General features: G+C 36.3%; 1 protein-coding gene and 1 long non-coding RNA gene across 2 annotated transcripts; both read right to left on the reverse strand.

Annotated features, from left to right (window-relative positions):
• Window positions 1-2,902: 2,902 nt before the first annotated feature.
• On the reverse strand, window positions 2,903-5,128 carry LOC110695452. The gene is made up of 4 exons (XM_021872681.1): window positions 4,301-5,128; window positions 3,794-3,841; window positions 3,528-3,691; window positions 2,903-3,407 (listed from the first exon to the last, which is right to left on the reverse strand). The coding sequence occupies exons 1-4, from the start codon at window positions 5,126-5,128 to the stop codon at window positions 2,903-2,905; spliced, it is 1,545 nt and encodes a 514-aa protein (XP_021728373.1).
• A 993-nt stretch (window positions 5,129-6,121) lies between these two features.
• LOC110695515 lies at window positions 6,122-8,006 on the reverse strand. Its single transcript, XR_002506087.1, has 2 exons — window positions 7,680-8,006; window positions 6,122-6,655 (listed from the first exon to the last, which is right to left on the reverse strand). It is a non-coding gene; the product is annotated as an uncharacterized LOC110695515 (long non-coding RNA).
• Between the last annotated feature and the right edge of the window lie 14,273 nt (window positions 8,007-22,279).

A 22,279-nucleotide genomic window follows, 5' to 3' on the forward strand; every position in this document is an offset into this window, starting at 1 on the left:
GTGCATTAAATTCAACCAACATAGATTAAACAGGTTTAGGGTTAATCCTATTGATTGTATGTTAGTCAGAAAGCGCACATGAATACGAGCAGAATAAAGTAGAGGCCTATTATTAGGGCAGGTTCAATCTCTTTTAGGTTGGATTTGTACCTTCATCCCCGAACCCTTATTTGGTTCATGACCTTATGGATTTGGCGATCTCTTGGATCGTTAAGGGGTGTAACCTTTACCTCGTGAACGGTTTACAAGTTCCTTAAAAACTTGTTGGCGACTCTTTTGCTCTATCTTCTTCCCTTTTGGACGCCACCGTACTTTAGTGTATGATCACAGTGGGGTTCGAGCTAGTGGGATTTTTAAGGCTTGAAATTATTCCGTACAGTAATGTACATATTTAAAAACTTACATAGTTGAGCAATTTAATGAACTTACCTTTAGTAATTAACAACGGTAAGGTAATTAACAACGGTGACACTTCAGCTATGTTTAGCACACCATAATTGTGCTAAATGCTCTTTTTGCTCTATTTCCAATATTTTTGACTTTGCCATATCTTGGAACTTCAGAAGCAATCAATTCAACTTGATCATTCCAAGTTCCAGTCTCAATTTCTCAAATCTTTCTCTGTTCAAGGGTTTGGTCAAAATATCTGCAAGTTGATTTTCTGCATTACAAAATTCCAATTTAATATTCCCTTGCTCCACATTATCTTTTAGAAAGTGATGCCTAATGTGGATGTGTTTTACCTTAGAGTGCTGAACTGGATCTTTAGAAATACATATAGCACTTGTGTTATCATAGTAAATAGGCACACATTTAAAAATAAAACCAAAATCTCTAACCTATTGCTTTATCCAGAGTACCTGTGAACAACATGTTGCGGCTGCCACTTACTCAGCTTCAGCTGTAGATAATGCAACTGTGTTTTGCTTCTTGGAACCCCAAGAAACTAAATAAGTTCCTTAAAACCGTACCATACCTGAAGTGCTTTTCCTATTAACCAAATCACCTGCATAGTCAGCATCAGTAAAGCCATTTAAATCAAATGAGTCACTTCTAGGATAGAAGAGACACAAGTCATCAATTCCTTTAAAGTATCTAAGGATTCTCTTTACTGCTTTCAGGTGAGACTCCTTTGGGTTTGGTTGGAACCTGGCACAGAAACCTACACTAAAAGATATGTCAGGTCTACTAGCTGTTAGGTAAAGTAAGGATCCAATCTGGTTGTATTACCCATTGGAGTATTATTGGTCTTAGCATTTTCAAGATTGTATTTCTTGAACAATTCCTTGATATACTTTTGTTAATGGATCATGATTTCTTTTTCAGATTTCTTGATTTGCAATCCAGAGGAAGAAATTTAATTCTCCCATCATGCTCATTTCAAACTCTCCACTCATAAGGTCAGCAAAATACTTGCGTAAAGATACATTAGTTGCACCAAATAAAATATCATCAACATGAATTTGTACTCCTAGGATATCAGTTCCATTTGATTTCAAAAACAAGGTTTTATCAATTTTGCCTCGTTTAAAATCATTTTTCAAAAGGAACTTTGATAACCTTTCATACCATGCTGTAGGAGCTTGCTTCAACCCATAAAGAGCTTTGTCAAGCTTATAGACATGGTTTGGGAACTTCTGAATTTCAAATCCAGGAGGTTGTTCCACATAGACCTCTTCATTTAGAAATCCATTTTAAAATGCACATTTAACATCCATCTAGACCAACGTGAATCCCATATAAGTAGCAAAAGCAATAAGTAAACGAATAGCCTCTAACCTGGCTACTAGAGCAAATGTTTCTTCATGGTCTATTCCTTCTTGTTGATTGAAACCTTGTACAACAAGTCTTGCTTTGTTTCTGACAATAATCTCATGCTCATCTAGCTTATTTCTGAACACCCACTTTAAACCTATAGTCTTCTTATTCTTGGGTCTAGGTTCCAGATGTCAGACTTTATTTCTTTCAAACTCATTTAGTTCAGCTTGCATAGCATTAATCCAGTCTGCGTCAGTTAAAGCTTCAACATAGTTCTTAGGTTCCATTTGAGATATCACTCATAATTGTATCTATAGGATGTGACTTATGATATTTCCATCGCTTAGGTGTAAAGTCCTTTACTGGATATAATCTTTCCTAATCGTTGTTGACTGGTTCTTCTGTAGGAACTCGTTCTTGAGTCTCAGTTGGAACTTCAACAGGGTCTTCCTCATTCTGATTTTGATTTTGTTCTTGAGGAGGAGTTCCTGGTGCATTCTCAATTTCTTGATCTTCATTTGCTTCAGGATTCGTTTGCTCAACAATTTCAACTTGCTGCTTCTGCAATGATGTTGACTCTTCTTTTTGGTCTGTCTTGCGTACAAGTCCAATTTCAAAATCATCATGACAATCCTTTACATCATTCAATTGTTCAGTTTCATCAAATATGATATGTACAGATTTCTCAACACACATTGTCCTTTTATTATAAAATCTATATGCTTTACTATTAGAGGCATATCTTAAGAATATTGCCTCATCATTACGTTCATCAAACTTTCCTAAGTTCCTTTTACCATTGTTATGAACAAAGAATTTACAACCAAAAGATCTAAAGTAAGAAATATTAGGCTTTCTCCCTTTAATTAGCTCATAAGGAGTTTTGTTGGTGGTGGCTCTAACTGATACTCTATTAAGAATATAGCATGTTGTATTCACTGCTTCTGCCCAGAAGTTCCTAGGCAGACCACTTGAGATCAGCATTGTTCTAGCCATGTCTTCAAGGCTTATGTTCTTGCGTTCCACCACCATTTTGTTGTGGAGTTCTTGGGGCAGAGAATTTATGATCTATTCCATGCTCAGTGCAAAATTCATTGAACTTTGAGTTTTCAAATTCAGTTTCATGGTCCGATCTGAGGTGAATCTATGGATTACCTGTTCTTCTCTGTTCTTTCTTTACAAAGGCTACAAATACATCAAATATTTCATCTTTACTAACAAGAAAGAAAACCAAAGTAAACCTTGAAAAGTCATCAACAATGACCATAACATATCTCTTACCACTTCTGCTTTGGATTCTCATAGGACCACATAGATCCATATGAATAAGTTCCAAAGGTCTTTTGGTACTTACCATTTTCTTGGACTTAAAAGAAACTCGAGTCTGTTTTCCTCTAACACAAGCATCACACACTTTGTCATACAAGAACTTAATGCAAGGAAGTCCTTCCACTAGTTCCTTAGATCTCAATTTATCAAGTAATGTAAAGCTTGCATGGCCAAATCTCTTGTGCCATAATAGAGGATCATCCTCAATGACACTAAGACAAGTTAAACTTCTATTAGGAACCTTGTTAAGATCCACAACATATGTGTTCCCTTTACGAGTTCCTTCTAAAATAATGTTCCCGGTGTCATTGTGAATGATTCTGCACTTATTGGAAGTAAAGCTTATAGAGTTACCTTTGTCACAAAATTGTGAAATACTTAACAAGTTGTTCTTGAGGCCCTCGAACAAAAATACATTATCAATTGCATGGGAACTTGACCTTCCTACTTTGCCAATAGCAACTATATCTCCTGTCATGTTATCACCAAAGGTCACAGTTCCCCCATAGTAGGCATCCACTGAGAAAAATCTAGATTTATCTCCAGTCATGTGCTTAGAAAAACCACTATAGAGGTACCAAGTGTTGTTCCCCCTCACTGGAAACTGCATGAGAAATCAAATGTTAGTTTCAGGAACCCAGGTTTCCTTGGGTTCCTGTGTAATAGCAGCAGGTTCATAATTCTTCTTGATCCAAATCTGTTTTACATGTTTTTCATTTTTCTGTGTATTCTTTTCTTTCTTAGGACACTTAACCTGTTTGTGTCCAGTATTGCCACAAAAATAACAAACAATACTACTAGGTAGGTCAACATACTTCTTTTCCTTTTGGAACTTCTTTTTGAAACCCAAACCTTTTGTTCTTTTAGTTTGAGCTTTGGTGATCCAATCTGGAAATATGTATCCTACAGGTTGTTTACCTTTCCTGGCTTTCTCAAGTTCCCCCTCAAGTCTTGCCTTATCCGCTTTTATATCTTCCAAATTAGATTTTAGTTTTTCAAAATTCGGATATTGAACAAGTGGAGGAACTTAAGAATCAGGAGTATCAAGACATAGTTTCATCAAGGATAGTTCCACATTTAACATTATGTTATCATGTTTCAACCTGTCTATAGTTTCTTTCAAATAATTATTATCATCAAACAGACTAAAGAATCTATATTGAATATCAAATTACATATTATGAACCCACTCATTGTTTTCTTTCAAAGTTACCAAAGCTTCATCACTTTGCTGTTTAGCTCTATGCAATTCTTTCAATTCTTCTGGAATTTCTAAAACAACAAATATTAAGTTTTCTTTAGAGAAATGTCTAAGTTCTTTTTTAGAAAACCATACGTCAGATTCTAGTTCCTTCATTTTTTCTTTTTCATCAGTTTTTGCCATCAAGCATAGATGCGCAGTTTCCTCTAACGGTTGATCTTCCTCTTCTTCTGAATCCGAAACTCCCCAAGCAGCTAGCATGGCTTTCTTCACATTGTCCTTGGTGAAGTAAGGCTTATAGACTCTTGAATCTTTGGATTGCCCCTTGACCTTTGTCTTTCCTTTCTCACCATCTGGTAGTGGACAATATTTGATGAAGTGATCTTTAGACCCACATTTGAAACAAGTTGTGTTTCTGGAACTTTCATACTTCTTGTTCCTATCAGACTTCTTGTAGTTCATCATCCTTTTGAACTTTCTAACTAGCATTGCCATTTCATCCTCATCAGCTTCCGATTCCTCTAAGTCTTGAGCCTTAAGAGCAAGACTCTTGTTCTTGGAACTTTCAGTATTGGAACTCAGGTGAAGTTCATGAGTCATCAATGATCCAGCTAGTTGTTCCATGTTAAACTTCGTGAAGTCCTTGGCTTCTTGCATGGCAGTAACCTTGGATCTCCATCGCTCATCTTGTGGTAGGCTCCTTAAGATTTTCCTTGCCTGTTCATCAATAGGAATGTGTCTGCCAAGGGAATTCAATTCATTAATAATATCATTGAACCTAGTAAACATTTCCTCTATAGATTCCTTTGATTGCATTTCAAACCTTTCATATCTAGACATTAACAAATCAATCTTAGAACGTTTTACCTCATTAGTACCTTCATGAGTTACCTCTAGTAGATCCTAAATCTGTTTAGCAGACTTGCATTCCATGATACGATTATGTTCATGAGGTCCAAGTCCACAGTGCAAATACTTTATAGCTAAAGCATTAAATTCAAGTTTCTGATAATCTTCCTTATCATAATCAGAAATAAGTTTAGTATCTACCTCGTTCTTATCATTGGTTGCAGTTATTTCAAAATCACCAGTTTCAATAACACGCCAAACCTAGTAATTTTCAGCCTTGATAAAGATCTCCATCCTGTTCTTCCAGTAGGTGTAAAACTTACCATTGAACATGGGTGGACGTTGGGTGGAATACCCTTCTTCAAGTTTCTCCTTGTAATTCATTTCTCCAGGAACTTACTCGGAAAATTATCTGCTTATACGTGAGAACCTTGCTCTGATACCAATTGTTAGTTGAGAAGATTAATACAAGAGGGGGGGGTGAATTGTATTAAGTTCCTAATGACTACTTTTTGCGGATTAATAAACATAGCATATAGGAACTTGCTAGAACACATTGATATTACGAGGAAACCTTTCAGGGCCCAACTGGAAGTAAAACCTCGACCCTGCCTTAGGGATTTCAAACACACAAACTTCACTATAATAGGGCAAACACCAAGTTACAACCTATTAGACACGGACCTTTATTTTCACAAGATCCTCACTAGACTCAGCAAAAATTTATTTGCGACAGGTGAAAATGATTTATTTTCTGCGTTTTTAGAGTGGCAGCAAACGCCAGGGCAGCAAATCAATTGAATAATTTGTTGCGGTTAACAACTGCAGCAAATCAATTCATTGATTTTGCAGCGGTTAATTCCATTAACCCCTGCTAATGAATATTTTTTTACAATTAAAATAGCTGGGTTTTTATTTATCAAACCTGCTGTCATTCTGTCAATCTGATATTCAACTACTAGAAAAGAAAAAAAAACTGAAATCTTATTTGCAATTGTATAAAAAAAATTATATTTCCATTAATAATAGCCTGTAAAAGTACACTTTCATCATAAAAATAAAAATTACAATTGGACAGCATTAGAAATTACAGAAGCTTAACATAATACAGCAGGAGCACAGCCACAACAGACAATATTATGAACTCTGAGATTTAATAACCAAAGAAGTATAGAAGGCAACAACAATAATGGTGTCGATTGGGCAGCAACGGCTAAGGCATCAACATAAATAGCGTTAAGTAGGCAGCAATAGCACGAGTAGCAGTAGCAGCAGCAGAAACAGCACAAGTAGTAGCAGCAGCAACAACAACAACAGGAGTAGCAGCAGCAACAACACGAGCAGCAGCAACTAAAACAGCAAAAGCAACAGCAGCAGCAGCTTTGAGATAGAAGACTGAAGCAACTCCTTTCATTGATGTCCAGTAGCCCTTAAGTGGAGGATTCCGCATGCTACTAAAGGAAAACTTCTATGAGATCATTGTTTTACACTATCACTTCAAAATTTATATCTTTTATCCTACATATAATTAGCAAATATTCTAAATTAAAACAAAAACTTAAAGTTATCATATGCAACAAGTTTGAGCAGCACATTATATTATTACATCAATGAGCTTTCCTTTACCCTCCCATCCCACAAGTCTAATGCTCTCAAATACTCCTTATTTCACTCTCTCAAACACATTCTTTGTCCTCCATCTCTCCTCCCACTAACATAAACCCATTTTATCTTATCTGCAACAAACCCAACCCAAATTAAAATTAAAGCATAAAAATCTCGGCAAAACAAATACTAATTCACCACCAAAATAAGCCTATTTAATCGCTACAGCAAAAAATTCACAATTAGATAACACACACCCCAAATAACTTTCAAATTAAAGAAAATCAATTCACTACAAAGAAGCATAAAATAATGTTATAATTTTATAACATGAAAAAAATGGGTGACAACTATAATATCGCATATCTTCATCAATCCAGGCACAACATAATTCCAGTAACAATTAGCTTCGTCAATTCATCTTACTTGAACTAGGAACCATAATAACAGAGGTAATAAGTACTCTATGACCTTTCGATTTAGTTACCAGAAAAAAATGAGATAATCAGCACAACAAAGTATCATATTATTATTTCTACAAGTGAACAATCAACCTCCAAAAATGCCAAGCAGGACACAATTAAATGGGTGCATGACAAAGAATTGACAAACCAGGAAAATTGCTAAATGTTAAATTGAAACATAATACGATTACATATGAATGGCATAAAATTCAAAAATCTATTTAAAAATTGGAAAAATCGATTATCATTTCGAAACTTGAGCACACTAAAGCAGTCGTATTCATCAAGCTAAGTTAACCCACTAGAATTTCAAACATGCTGAAATCAAATTCTTCACAAATTCAAATCAACTTTCACCTCCTCAATCATCACAAGCAGTAATACCCAAATCACATCTCGGAAGGGAATTCCTCAAAAAATTACGACTCTCTATTTCATTCATAATTAAGGAAATAAAATATACAATTAATTACCTTAGCTTTGACAGTGATAGTCGGCGAGTGAAGGCGGTGGTGAGCACATAGGTTAGCCGTTAGATCGGTGGAACGGTGAGACTTTTGGTTGAACCTAGACCCGAACGCCGACAAGGGTGAGTAGGTGATGAGTGGGTACTAGGGTGATTGAGGGAGAAACTAGAAGTGTCGATGAGAGTGAGTGACAAAGTAGAATCTCTGGTGAGATTGGTGAGCAATCCACCGGTGAGGTAAGTGAGAGAAGATGAAGAGTGTAATGAATGAATTGGGTGGCTAAGGAATAGAGGGGATAGGGTAAATGTAGGATAATTGATTTGCACCGTTTTACTAGAAAACCCCTACTTATTAATAATATTCATAGTACCTATGTGTAAAACCCACTTTAATTTACAGCGAAATGCATAAAATGCAGCAAATTAATAGCAGCAAAGTAATTTTTTTCTAGTAGTGTTCTCTACTATTTATACAAATATCACTCGTATAGAAAGTAAGTTTTCTAAAAGATAAATAAGTTAATTTAACTTATCCTTCAACACGGTTTTATGCAAATCAAGTGGAATAAAATCTTTTTCGGAAAATAAAATTAAAAAGATATTTGTTAAAAAGATTTATCTTTTTAACAAACTGATTTAAAGAAAATAATCTTTTTAGAAAATCTTTTCTTAAAATCTATCTTTTATATTTTCCATTTTATTTACCAAGCCAACTTGTCACGCTTCTAATAAATTTCGTGCAATAACCTACTTATCATATTAACAATAATCTAGAAGATAAAAACCTTAACTAAATATAATTGATGTGTCGCGCTTTTGTTCAGGTAGGTTACTTGGGCTCCAAGCTTATTAAGTTCCACCAAAGAACTTAAGCTTGTTGTCTTCAAGTTCCTGTTAGGTAATGTTCCTGTTAGGGAACTCAGTTCTTGTTAGAGAACTCTTCTTCTGATTTGTTTAACTCCTTCAATAAAGATCTTTTCATGTCTTCTTAGTTCCAGCTACTTCTTTCATCACCATGATCAACTTCACCTAAACTAATCAAACACTTGAAAACCTTTATTAGTTGAGTTTGCTTTAGTTTAAGTTCCTCATCATCAAAACCTTTATGCTTCAACAACACCTTTTCGGGGCTCTCCTATTTTATTACAAGTAGAAAATTAATATTTTTAATTACAGAAATCAAAAACATATTTTTGTATAGTAATACTAATTATTTGCATTGAATTTTTTGCAGATATGGCTAATAGAGAGACTAGAATTAATTAGTCCTCCTGACAACATTGAAAAATACACTCCAAATTGTTTTGTGAGGCGAAAGAAGCGTTTCTCTAAGATGGGTCTCCATGAGTGGGATAAATTTTTTGCCTCTTGCAGCTTTGCTATCAAGTGGGTCGTCCCATATTGGAAAATTGAGAAGATGGTTGGTGTCAACAAGCAACCCTTCTGTCGTCTTCCAAGTTTAACCAAGATGACTTTTTATTATCCCTGTAGGGTAAAAAGGCAGTACGGTCTACTTCAAACAATTTCTTCTGGGGATCTCCATTGTCCCTATGAATTCCCTGTTTCACAAGAAGTATAGAAATTTGACACATATTGGAGTGCTAGGCCTTTATGGGAAGTGATTACCCAAAAGTTTCCTCCTTTATTGCTCAATGATATGAAGAGATGGCTTCTTAATAAGCCTACAAAGGGCATGAAGAAAAATCAGAGTAGAACCAATGTGAAGAACCATCTAGTTGACAAAGTGATTCCTGTTAAGAAACGCATGGGTGAAAAAGTTGAATTTAAAACACCTGTGATACCTAAAAAGGAAGACACTACAAAGGATAAAGAGAAAAGAAAAGCTGACACTTCATAAAAGAAGGTTTGGGTAGAAAAGAATCATAGGGTCCTAGCTAAGAGAGAAATCATTTACTCTAAAATTGAATGTACGTCCTCTAAAGGATGCCGATTAGCTAAAGTCATGGATGATGAAGAGAATGCAGATAAAAATTGGAAGAGGGCAAAGAAAGAGAAGAAAGATTGAAGCATTGTTTAATTTCCAATTTATTAGACTACTTTAAATTTATGTCAATTTATTTTATTAAGAATTTATTTAAATTCCATCAATAATGTAATTTTTTACTTTATTTTATTAATGCAATTTCAGCTTTTTTAATTAACTCTTAAATTTAATTTATTAAAGCAATGAAAACAACTTATTTTATTTTCTAGAAATTTTCTCGAGTACGGAAGTCAAAACTTTTTCGAAATACACCGAAATTTTCTCAGATATTCGCAAAAAATCAGCGCCGCTGTTTTGCGCCTGTCGCCAGACTTTGCTGCCTGTCGTCGGGCGATAAGCTTTGCCGCTTTGCACTGTAGTCTATTGTCCGGCAACAGACTCCTTTCTGTGGCGCTGCTATTGCATTGAGTTTTTATTGACATTGAGATGCGAGGTTTGCGAAAATTAAAGTGGCCGCACCTTGTAAAGGGTTGTCTACGTATCCTTTCCTAAGGAATCAGGTCAAACGTAGCTCTCTTAAGGTTCCTACTCAAGTATTTATGGGTAGTACTTTTTAAGTTGGTCAAGGTTCATCATATTTGAGAATTCATTGCCATCCATATCAGTTAGTTTTGCTGCACCTTCGGATGGAATGGTTTTGACACAATATATGGTCCAGACCAATTAGGCCTAAATTTGCCCCTCGGACCCAAAATATTTTTCCTTAATGCTTTTAACACCAAGTCTCCTACTTTGATGTTTCTTGTCTTGACCTTCTTATTAAAGTGTCTAGCCGTACGGGTTTGATAGCATTGGGTATGATGTTGAGCTTCTAGTCGTTTTTCATCGAGTATAATTAATTATTCATATCTGGCTCTAGTCCATTTGAATTCATCGAGTTTTCTTTCTAGTGTGATGTGTAGAGATGGTATCTTTAGCTCTGCAGGTTGTACGACATCCATTCCATAAACCAAGGAGAAAGACGTATTTCCTATTGATGTGCGAATTAACGTGCGATAACCCCAAAGTGCGAAATGGAGTTTGTCAAGCCAATCCTTGTAGTTTTCTTTCATTTTCTCAATAATAGTCTTTAGATTTTTATTAGCCGCCTCAACTGCTCCATTTGCTTGAGGTCTATAAGGGGAAGAGTGATGATGTTGAATACCATATTTTTGTAACGATTCTTCACACTCTTCTTGAAAGTGAGTTCCATTATCAATTATCATCTCATGTGGGACTCCATATCGACAAATAATATTTCTTTCGATAAAGAGTGCTACATGTTTTACAGTGAGTTTAGCATATGATTGTGCTTCAACCCACTTTGTGAAGTAATCAATTGCTACTAGGATGTATTCGTGACCTCCTGTCCCGTGAGGAATGATTTTACCAATAATATCAATTCCCCTTGTAGAGAATGGCCATGGTGAAGTATAGGTGTAGAGTAGAGATAGAGGAACATGTTGTAAGTTAGCTTAAATTTGGCACTAAGGGTATCTTTTTACATATTGATAACAATCCCTATTCATGGTGGTCCAATAATATCCTTCTCGCATTATCTTTTGGACTAGCATTTTGCCATTAACATGGGTTCCACAAATGCCTTCGTGGAATATCCTCATAGCTCTTTGGGCATCCTTTTTCCCTACACATAAGAGAGCTCGACCCTTAGGTACACTTTTGTGTAACTCGTTGTCTATGAGTACATATTGGGAAGCCAAGAGTCTTAATGTTAGTTTTTCTCTTTTGTCAACATGAGGAGGATATTCTCCTTTGGTGACGTAATTGAGTATATCTGTATACCATGGTTCCTCTTCTTCTTCTTCTTCTTCTTCTTCTTCTTCTTCTTCTTCTTCTTCTTCTTCTTCTTCTTCTTCTTCTTCTTCTTCATCTTTGATCACTTCATCATCTTCTATAGCTTGAATGTAAGCTGGTTTATGCCTTTTTTCTATGGTTAGAGGCATTTGCTCAATTTCCATAAGAATCCTAACAATTGAGGCTAGTCTTGCCAAGGCATCTGTAAATTGGTTTTCCTCTCTAGGTAGATAGGTGTATTCTACCTTTTCCAACTAGTTGGTGAGAGTTTCCAGATAGGTTTGGTAAGGGGCTAGACTTTCACTCCTCATTTTCCATATTTTAGATATTTTGTTGATGATCAGGGAAGACTCTCCGAATATTCGTAATTTCTTCACTCCCAATGCCAAAGCTGTTTCGAGGCCTACCACACATGCTTCGTATTCAACAGCGTTGTAAGTAACGTCAAAATATAACTTTATGGAGATTGGAACGTGCTCTTCTTTAGGTGATACTAATAGTACTCCAACGCCACATCCTTTTTGGTTTGAGGCTCCATCAAAGTATAAAGTCAAAGTATCATCTGTAACCATCAAGTCTTCATCTAGAAATTCGTTGTCAAGAACTGGCGTCAAATCATCTATTGGGAAATCCACTAGGAAGTCCGAGACCACAAATCCTTTGATAGCCTTTTAAGGCATGAATCTTACATCGAATTGGGCTAAATTGACTATTCATCTTGATATAAGCCCATTGAGTGTAGACTTTTCGAATAGATACTTAAGTAGATCCATTTGAGAACTACAAAGACTGTATGCACGAGCATATAATGTCTTAGCTTGGTTGTGGCCCACACCAATGCGAGGCACAATTTCTCAAGCGTTGTGTAGCGTACTTCATACTCGAGCATTTTCTTGCTTAGATAGTAGATTGCATTTTCTTTACCTTCTACTTCTTGTGTAAGAATAGCCCCCATTGTCTCCTTGGTGACTGTTAAGTACAACCTATGTGGGATCCCTAGAAGCGCGGGTGCTAATACGAGAGGATTTGTGAGATAGGCTTTGATCTTTTCAAAGGCTTTTTGACATTCGTCATCCCATATTACTGGCACGTTCTTTTTGAGCTTCTTGAATATTGGTTTGCATATCGTTGTTAGCTTCGATATGAACCTACTTATGTATTGCAACCGGCCAATAAATCCTCAAATTTTTTTCTTGGTTTTGGGCGGTGGCATTGACATGATCGCCTTAATCTTGGTTGGGTCTATCTCTATTCCTCTAGACCTTATGACGTACCCCAAGATCTTGCCAGAGTTGACTCCAAAAGCACACTTGGATGGATTCAACCTCATGTTATATTTTCTTAGCCTTTCGAAGAATTTTCTTAAGGCTACTTGATGTCCTGGGCGATCTTTTGACTTCACAATATATCATCCACATATACTTCAACCTCTTTGTGCATCATATCATGGAGTAGGGCAATTGTTGCTCTTTGGTAAGTAGCACCCGCGTATTTCAACCCGAATGACATTATCGTGTAACAGTAAGTACCCCAAGGTGTTATGAACGTCATTTTCTCCATGTCTTCTTCTGCCATGAGAATCTGGTTCTACCCCGCGTATCCATCCATAAATGAGAGAAGCGCATGATTTGCTGTATTATCTACTAAGATATCGATGTGTGGTGAAGGGAAGTCGTCCTTTGGACTTGCCTTATTTAAATCTCAATAGTCGACACACATTCTTACCCTTCCATACGTCTTCGGAACTAGGACCACATTTGCTACCCATTCGGGTATTTGGATACCCTGATAAAACTTGTAGTTATTTGCTTTTGAACTTCTTCTTTTATTTTAAGAGCTACGTCGGGTTTCATTCGACGCAGCTTTTGTTTTACAGGTTTCATTCCTAAATTAGTGGTATAGTGTGTTGAGCTATTTCTCTATTAATGCCTGACATATCTTCATATGACCAAGCAAATACATTGATAAATTCTTTGAGTAGATTAATTAAACCGGTTCTCTCTTCTTCATTAAGCGTTAATCCGATTTTAACTTCTCTTTTAATGGTTGAATCATTTGAGATATCAACCGTTTCAGTATCCTCAATAACCGGTGTTTTCTTTTCAAGTGTTTCCATTACTTTAATAATTTCTTTGTCATTTTCATAGTTAGTTAAGCAATGCTCGTCATCTTGGGTTAATGAAAAACACGAGGAGTAAGAGGAATAAGACATATTATTAAATTCTGAAACCATTACATTGAATAGAGAAATGTCCTCAGGAACTTGACTCTTAACTATCCTAGGAGTAGATGCTAACATAGAGGAAGGAGAAGAAGAAAGAGGTGCTACAGCTAAGGACTTAGGAGACTCTAAAGGAAAAGACTCTGACTCTGACGACTCTTCAAACATTAGTCCTTGCCTTGTTGTTATTGATATTTTTCTACCACTCGGAGTAGTCACCTTGACTGTCTTACGCCATCCTTGCACTAAACCCTCCGCTGGAGTGATGAGCTTCGAAGGGTCAAAATTCTCGCTTTGTAGGATCGTTTGAATGAGCGAGGAATTATCCTCTTTATATTTTTGCTCATCCTTTTCACGCCCGAAGAGTAGTCCCATGACATTAAAGTCAAAGCATGGGGGTGCTTTCTCCTTGTTAATAGGAGTTAGGATCTCATCTAGAAAGTGACAATCCAGAAAGATTTCGAACCCAGGCTTCCTTATGCCATTTACAACGAAAGGTTCGGGAAATTCATAGCATGGATAGTCTTCTTCTTCTCTTATGAACTGTCCATTGAGAGTAAGAAGATATTGGTCCATTGGGATTACTTTCTTTTGGGTGCGAGCGTTCCTACGCGCTATAGACCTTTCCTGGGCTCGCTTACGATATTCCCGGGTCGGCTCGAAACCAAGTCCAAAAGTATCTAACTTAGGGAGGCCAGGTAATTTTATTTGTTTTTCTATCTCCTTTTTCTTTCCTAGAGTCATTCCCGAAAGTGTCCCTGTCTCTTGAGAATAGAATTTACCGTCATATTAGAGTGGGGGTCGTGACAAAGAGGGGTCCTTTCATCCTCCTCGATTAAGAATACCTCTTTATTAAAACCCCACAAGTCTTCATCATTCTCGTCATGATCCACATTAATAATTGGATTTTCGACGGCTTTGATCCTCATCGGTGAAGCATCGATTATAATAGAGATCCCTGCAACTATAGCCTTTACTTGTTGGTGAAGAGATGAAGGGACGGCCTTGAGGTCATGAAGCCAAGGGCGTCCTAACAATAGGTTGAAGGAAGCCTTAATATCTACCATTTGGAAGGTAGTGGCATGTTCTATTGCTCCCGCCGTTACATTCATAGTGATTTTTCTAAGAGTTTGGCGATGAGTATTGTCCTAGGCTCTTATTCCTTGCGTTGACGGGGTTAAGTCTTCATCCTTATGCCTAGCATTCTCGCAGTTCTGAGTGGACAGACATTGATTGCCGATCCATTATCTACAAGAGTCATTGGGACATTCATCCTCTTGCAGACTGCTGTGAGATTTAAAGCTTTGTAATGCTTGTCACCTTCTAGAGGTAAATCTTTGTCAGAAAAAGGTGATTAGATTGATATGACTAGGGAGATCACTTGTAAGGAAGTTAGCCAACCCCTCAGGAGTGGTTTCGGAATCTATCACTATCTTATCCAAGGCGTTCATTACCGCTAGCCTATGTTCTTGAGATATAGCTAGAAGTTTCACTACGTTCATTTCGACCTTAGTGTTCTTGAATTGTTTGAAAACGTTGTTGTCCAATATAATTGGTATGGGAACTTGTTGCACAGTAGGAATAGGTTGTGTAGAGATGGGAGGTTGCATTCTCCTAGATCTTGTGAGGACGTCTATGGGTGAACCTTCTTCATCCCAAAAATAACTTATTGGATATATAAATAAAAGTGGAGGTTCTTCCATATCCTTAAGATAGACGTCTTCATCATCGCTGTCCCAAACCCCATTGAAGCTAATATCTTGTTCTTGTGTGATTTGAACTAGCTTCTTGTTATCGATCATATTCTGAATTAAATCTTTGAATTTAAAACAGTTCTCAATAGTATGTTCCTCTAATTGATGGTATGGGCAGTAGAACTTGTCTGTCCTCTTTAGTGACTCAAATGGTCTCGGTTTGAGAGGTTAGACTTTACCACTCTTGGAGAGCATTTTGAACATAAGTCCCAATTGGAGTGTAGGGCTTACTACTCTTCTTGTTTCTTGTTTCTTTGCTAATTCAATTAGTTGCAGGTTCTTGTTCATAAGGAAAATCATCCATGGCATCAAAAAAGGTTACCTCCTCTTCTTCGATAGCATGAATTTCTTCAACAGGTTTGATGAGGGATGATGGATCAACATGGTTTTCCTCATCAGAGATAGCTAAAGAGTCAGAGAAAGGTGCATTGTTAATACTTGGCTTCTTTCTTGTATGGGGAAATGGAAGCTTATTGTTGTCAATCAAGTCTTGGATAGCTTCCTTAAGCTTCCAACAATTCTAAGTAAGATGGCCCCTACTTTGGTGATACTAGAAATGTGCGTTGGGGTTCTAGTTAGCTGTTCTCTTTTCAACAGGTGGATCCCCGAATGGTCCAATAGGAGTTATAAGACCTTTTGCATTCAGTCGATCAAATGCGGTGTCATAACTCATACCAATAGGAGTAAAGTTCCTCCTAAATGGTTTCTTTTGTCCTTGGTTGTTAATAGAAAGGACTTTGCTCAAATAAAAGGTACTAACATTATTTGAGTGGGTGGTTTTGGAAGAAGAAGGATTGTTGTTCTTCTTGCCTTTCCTGCCACTGTTGGAGTTACTGTTAGCAACTTTTTGTTTAGCAAGATCGTCTTCAATGTTAATCCCAATGTCATAGACGACCTTGAAAGTATGAAAGTTGTTTTGGTATTTAAGATGTTTGGAGTCCTTTTCTTGGAGGTTCTTAATGAACATCCTCACAGATTCTTTTTCACTTGGTACTTCATTCATCCTAGCAAAGGTTTATCTCCATTTGTTGAAGAAATTAAATAAATGAAACCTTCATTATTTTTTTTCTTAAGTATTTCAAGTTCTCTATGATACGTTTCCACTTGAATATTGCATTTATACCTATCAATGAAAGTGTTTACAATTGATTCCCAAGTAGAGGCTTTCTCTTTGTCAAGGGAAAAGAACCATTGTTGGCAAACGGTTTCAAGAAATAGAGAAAATAAAGAATGAAATACTTTTTTAATCAATCCCCTTAATATTCATTATAGTTTCAAAGGCTCTTAAATGAAAATAAGGGTTATCAGTTGCCTTAAACTTTGGGATGTCGTTGGCATTTAACTTTTGCGGAAGAAGCTACTTTTCCACCGAGACCACTTGTGAGCTAATGCCCTGAAACCTGTAGTCATTAGATATCTTGCTCAAGCTCTCTTGCATGAGCTCCATTTGTTGTTGCTTCACAGGGTCATTAATTTGGAGGGTTAAGGTCTATAGCAACTCGGTAACACCAGCCATTTGTTTCTTGAGCTCATTGACTTCTTCTTGACTTGCCATTATCTTCTTAGCTTTTCTTTTCCGACCGATTGGTTTGTCAAAAGTTGTACTTGAACGAAAAGGTTGTCTCTAATTAAACACTCTTCGTTTATTGACTATGCGCTGCAAATTAAACCATTTTACTTATTTTTATGACTTAACTCAAATTGACTTTGACTTTACGGGTTTATAAAAAAGCGAAAATAGGGTGTATTTTTTTGGGAATATGGGTTCAAACAAGTGATTTAATTGGAGGATTAAATATCCGACTTACCCCCTAAAAAAATGACGGAAAACATGCGCATACAAGACTCTCTAGACATAGTCAAAGTGTATATACATGTTAGTGTGTATTTTATTTGTGAGTGTAAGTGACATGCTTTGACTCTTGTGTAAGACCATGGGACTAAGTGCTTGGACTCAATTAAGAACTAAACAAGGTTACTACCATTAACAAAATAACTAACTGATTAATAAAATGCTTGATTAGACTTGTCGTGACGACTCGAGCAAAATTCTGAACTGTCGCCAAAGCAACAGGATTGTCGCCGCACACTGCAGTGCAGCGCCAGACGATAGAGTTGTCGCTCAGCGTTGTACAACAGCTTGGCGCTTTGCGCCATTACTGGAACATTAATCTGGGACTACTTTCAGTATTTTAACTCGACGGGATAGGCCTAAAGTTGTACTAAGTCAGTTTTAATTAATTTATTAAACTTTATTAATTAATTAAGGAAAAGTCATTTTAGTCATTAATTAGTTTATTTAGGCTTAAACAAAAGTCAAACAAATGGTTAGGAAAAACACATAGAGTATGTGTTAGTTGAGACGATTAATACAAGAGGGGGTGAATTGTTTCGAGTTCCTAATAGCAACTTTTAAGGAATAATGAAACAATGCATATAGGAACTTGCAAGGACGCACAGATTTTACGAGGAAACCTTCCAGGGCCCAACTGGAAGTAAAACATCGACCCTACCTTAGGGATTTCAAACACAAACCACTTCACTATAATAGGGCAAACACCAAGTTACAACCACTTGCTACTCGATAGGACCCTATCCTACCCAATCTAAGTACCACACTTAGATTCACTCGTACAGCCAAAGTACAAAACTCTCATCTCCACACTAGAAGCTTACACAACCTGTATGCGATGTGAAAAGATAACAAACTCACCCAAATAACTCAACCAATACAAATGAAAGACACCTAGTATATGATAGGCAATCTATGCACGAAATCCGAAACTAATATGACAAGTTAGAAGCTTGGTAAACTTACTCAATTAATGCTCACTGATTTCTCCACGCGTTAACTCGCAAAAACCTTAAACCATTTCGATCTCTACTATTTATACAAGTAGGACTTGTATAGCAAGTAGGTTTTCTAAAAGATAAATAAGTTAACTTAACTTATATTTAAAACACGGTTTTATGAAAACCATATTTGAAGAAAATCTTTTCCGGAAAAATAAGGTAGAAAGATATTGTTAAAAAGAATCGTATCTTTTAACAAACCGATTTTAAGAAATAAAACCTTTTAGAAATTTTTTTCTAAAATCTATCTTTTATATTTTCCTTATTAATTTATTTACCAAGCAAACTTGCCACACTTCTAATAAATCTCGTGCAGTAACCTACTTAACATGTTAACAATAATCTAGAAGATAAAAACCTTAGCTAAATTAAATTGCTACGCCGCGCTTCTGTACAGGTAGGTTACTTGGGCTCCACGCAGACTAAGTTCCTTCAGGGACCTTAGCTTGCTGACTTCAAGTTCCTGTTAGGGAATGTTCCTATTAGGGAACTCAGTTCTTGTTAGAGAAATTAGTTCTTGTTAGAGAACTCTTCTTCTTTTCTGTTTAACTTTTTGTATAAAGATCTCCTCATGTCTTCTTAGTTCCAGTTACTTCTTCCATCACCACGATCAACTTTACCTAAACTAATCAAACACTTGAAAACCTTTATTAGATGAGTTTGCTTTAGTTTAAGTTCCTCATCATCAAAACCTTTAAGCTTCAACAATTTCCCCCTTTTTGATGATGACAAACTTAAGCAAACTCTTGAGAAATGTTAAACAAAATAGAAGGGCGTATTTTTGTATTTTTGATTTATTGAGAAAAAGATAAACACACAAATAATAAAAATACGAAAACAAGAAAGTAAAAATGAATAAAACAAAACATAAATAAAACTAAGAAATAAACTAAGCTACTTAGCATCATATCAGAAGAAATTTCTGATACATTATCAACTGTAACCCAGAACAACTTTCGCTTCCAAGTTTGCTCCTTCTTTTCCCCCTTTTGGCATTATCAAAAAGTCCTGCTTTTTCAAGTTTATTAACCATCTAGCCATAGCCCCACAAGCAATTCAGCGAGTGTGGGAAACTGAAGGCAGGGCTGCTAACTTCCCTTAAGTAAGTTCCACTTTCCTGCATAAGTGTTCAAAACGTACAAATACACATAAGTATAGGCCAAGTTCCAACTATTCATTTAAAAACCAAAAGATTTAACATCCTGCTGAACAATTTAAAAATATTACAGCCAAAATTAATTGTTCAAAAACTAAAACAAAAATTGAAATTGTTCATAGCTTCAAAGTGAAATAGGCTATGCTAATAATAATGTTGGTGAATAAGGTCGTAGAGTTAATTCTTCGGGAACTCCATATTTTGTCTGCTATCTTCCTTTTGTTTAGCAGCAAAAGAGTCAAATATTTCCTCAAGACTCTTAATCTGCTGCTGAAACTCCATTTTTTGATCCTTCATAAGCTAGTCTTGCTGTTGCACAAATTTTTCTAACCTCTGAATCTTCTCAGCAGATTCTTTCACTTCCTTTTCATCCAACACTAACCTGACAGTTACCTTGGTAACCTGTCCATCCAGATCCCTGTCACTAGTATCCAGCTTAACTGGCTTCTCCATACTGGTTTGAGGAGCAGAGCTTGTAGACAGTCTTCTGCTCTTCCTCACAGGCTTCCCAGCCTCTTCCTTTTCTTTTCTTTTTCATGTTTCTTTCTTCTCTTTACCCTTCTCCAGTTTCTGAATCTTCCCATTCACCACCTCCAAGCTAATTCCTAGCAAAGTTTCCTCATTTATCACATTTTCTGGTTTCTCCTCCAAACCTCCATACTATCCCTTTAGAACTATTCCAAAACTTTCAAATACTGTGGACAGAATGGCTCCATATCCGACCTTAGTTTTACTTGGAACACAGTGTGCCAAGTGCTGAAACATGAGCGAGGGAAAATTTATCTATATTTTTTTCGATAGACAAAAAATCACAGCCATGTCCATTAAACATGCTTCCCCTTTCTTTGATGTTCGAGGCAGAATGGTTTTCTCTACTAAATTGAACAACAGATTGTTGAATGGGCTTAAGTCATTGTAACTCATAATGTTCTTCCCCCTTTTTCCTCCAATGGCTTTAACTATGTCACCACTCAAATACTTTCCAGCTTTTACACAGGCCTTCCCTTTGATGTAGGTCTCATATCCAGCAATATGTTTTTTCAGAATTTTGCCTAGGGTTTCAACATTGAACTCAATTTTTACCCCATCAATTTCACTAGATATAACTCCCAATTTTACTTCAAAATTCTGACAAAACTCAGTCATAGCAGTTGGGTACATGTAGTTATCAGAGGCTTTATACAACAAATATTCCTAACCTTGGAACTTAATTAAATCAAGAAATTATAGGAACCTAGCTTTTCTACACCAAGTCAAATCAATGCGATTACCTACAACATACCTTCCTGCTAGCGATTCAAGCTCAGCTTGATCAATGATCTCTTCATCTTCTTCCTTCTCAGAATTTTCTCCCTCCGAGTCCTTTAAACTTTCAGCAAAATCCTCAACTTCTTGAATATGTTCCTCAACCGTCTTTCTCTTCTCTGTCATCTCCTTCCACTCTTTCAACTTTTAAAGAACTGAGTCAGAAGTGAATTCCTCTATTTCTGAAGGTTTAGGGTTTTGAGATGGAGAGGATAGATCGGGTTTGGCTTGTGGTTCTTTGTAGGACACTAAGGGTAGAGTTGACACTTCTTCTTGTTCCTGGTTTTGGAGGTTGTGAGAGCTTTCGGAGGAGCTAATTGAAGTGATGATAACCATGGTTATGTCTTGAAGGGGTAGAAGTTTGTAGAAGGTTTTTCATAGTGGGTAATTTTGATTTGACAGTGATGATGTAAAGGTGGGTGAAGATTCCTTTTATAGTACATGAATCGGTGTGAAGGAAATTAAGGGTATTTCACTTTTCAGTCATTAATTGAACATATTCAATTAATTTTTCAAATTTTAAATTAACAGGATGAATTTGCCAAAATCCTTTTCTTTCCAAATTCATTTAATTTCAAAAAAACTTTCTGAAAATAAAACCACACAATTGGAACACGCTTTCTACACATGTGCAATGTATATAATTAGTAACTTACACAGTTAAGAGTTTTAATGAACTTACCTCTAGTAATTAACAACGATGACACTTCAGCTATGTTTAGCACACCAAGATTGTGCTAAATGATATGCTCTTTTTGCTACATTTACATTATTTTTGACTTTTCCATATCTTGGAACTTCAGAAGCAATAAATTCAGCTTGATCATCCCAAGTTCCAATCTCAATTTCTCAAATATTTATCTGCTCAAGGGCTTGGTTAGAATATCTGCAATTTGATTTTCAGTATGACAAAATTCTAACTTAATATTACATTGCTCTACATTATCTTTTAAAAATTGATGCCTAATGTGGATATGTTTTACCTTTGAGTGTTGAACTGGATCCTTAGAAATACATATAGCACTAGTATTATAACAGTAAATAGGCACACATTCAAAAATAATACAAAAATCTCTAACATGTTGCTTTATCCAAAGTACTTGTGAACAACATACTGCTGCTGCCACGTACTCAGCCTCAGCTATAGAAATTGCAACTGTGTTTTGCTTCTTGGAACCCCAAGAAACTAAACAAGGTCCTAAAAATTGTACCATAACTGAAGTGCTTTTTCTATTGACCAAATCACCTACATAGTCAGCATCGGTAAAGCCATTTAAATCAAAGAAGTCACTTCTAGGATAGAAGAGGCTCAAATCATCAGTTCCTTTCAGGTATCTAAGGATTCTCTTTACTGCTTTCAAGTGAGACTCCTTTGGGTTTGCTTGGAACCTGGCACACAAACCTACACTAAAGATATGTCAGGTCTTCTAGCTGTTAGATAAAGTAAAGAACCTATCATACCTCTATACATAGATTGATAAACACAAGTTCCAGTTGGATCTTCATCCAATCTGGTTGC

Source organism: Chenopodium quinoa, unplaced genomic scaffold (genome assembly GCF_001683475.1).
Source record: "Chenopodium quinoa cultivar QQ74 unplaced genomic scaffold, ASM168347v1, whole genome shotgun sequence".
NCBI classification, from domain to species: domain Eukaryota; kingdom Viridiplantae; phylum Streptophyta; class Magnoliopsida; order Caryophyllales; family Amaranthaceae; genus Chenopodium; species Chenopodium quinoa.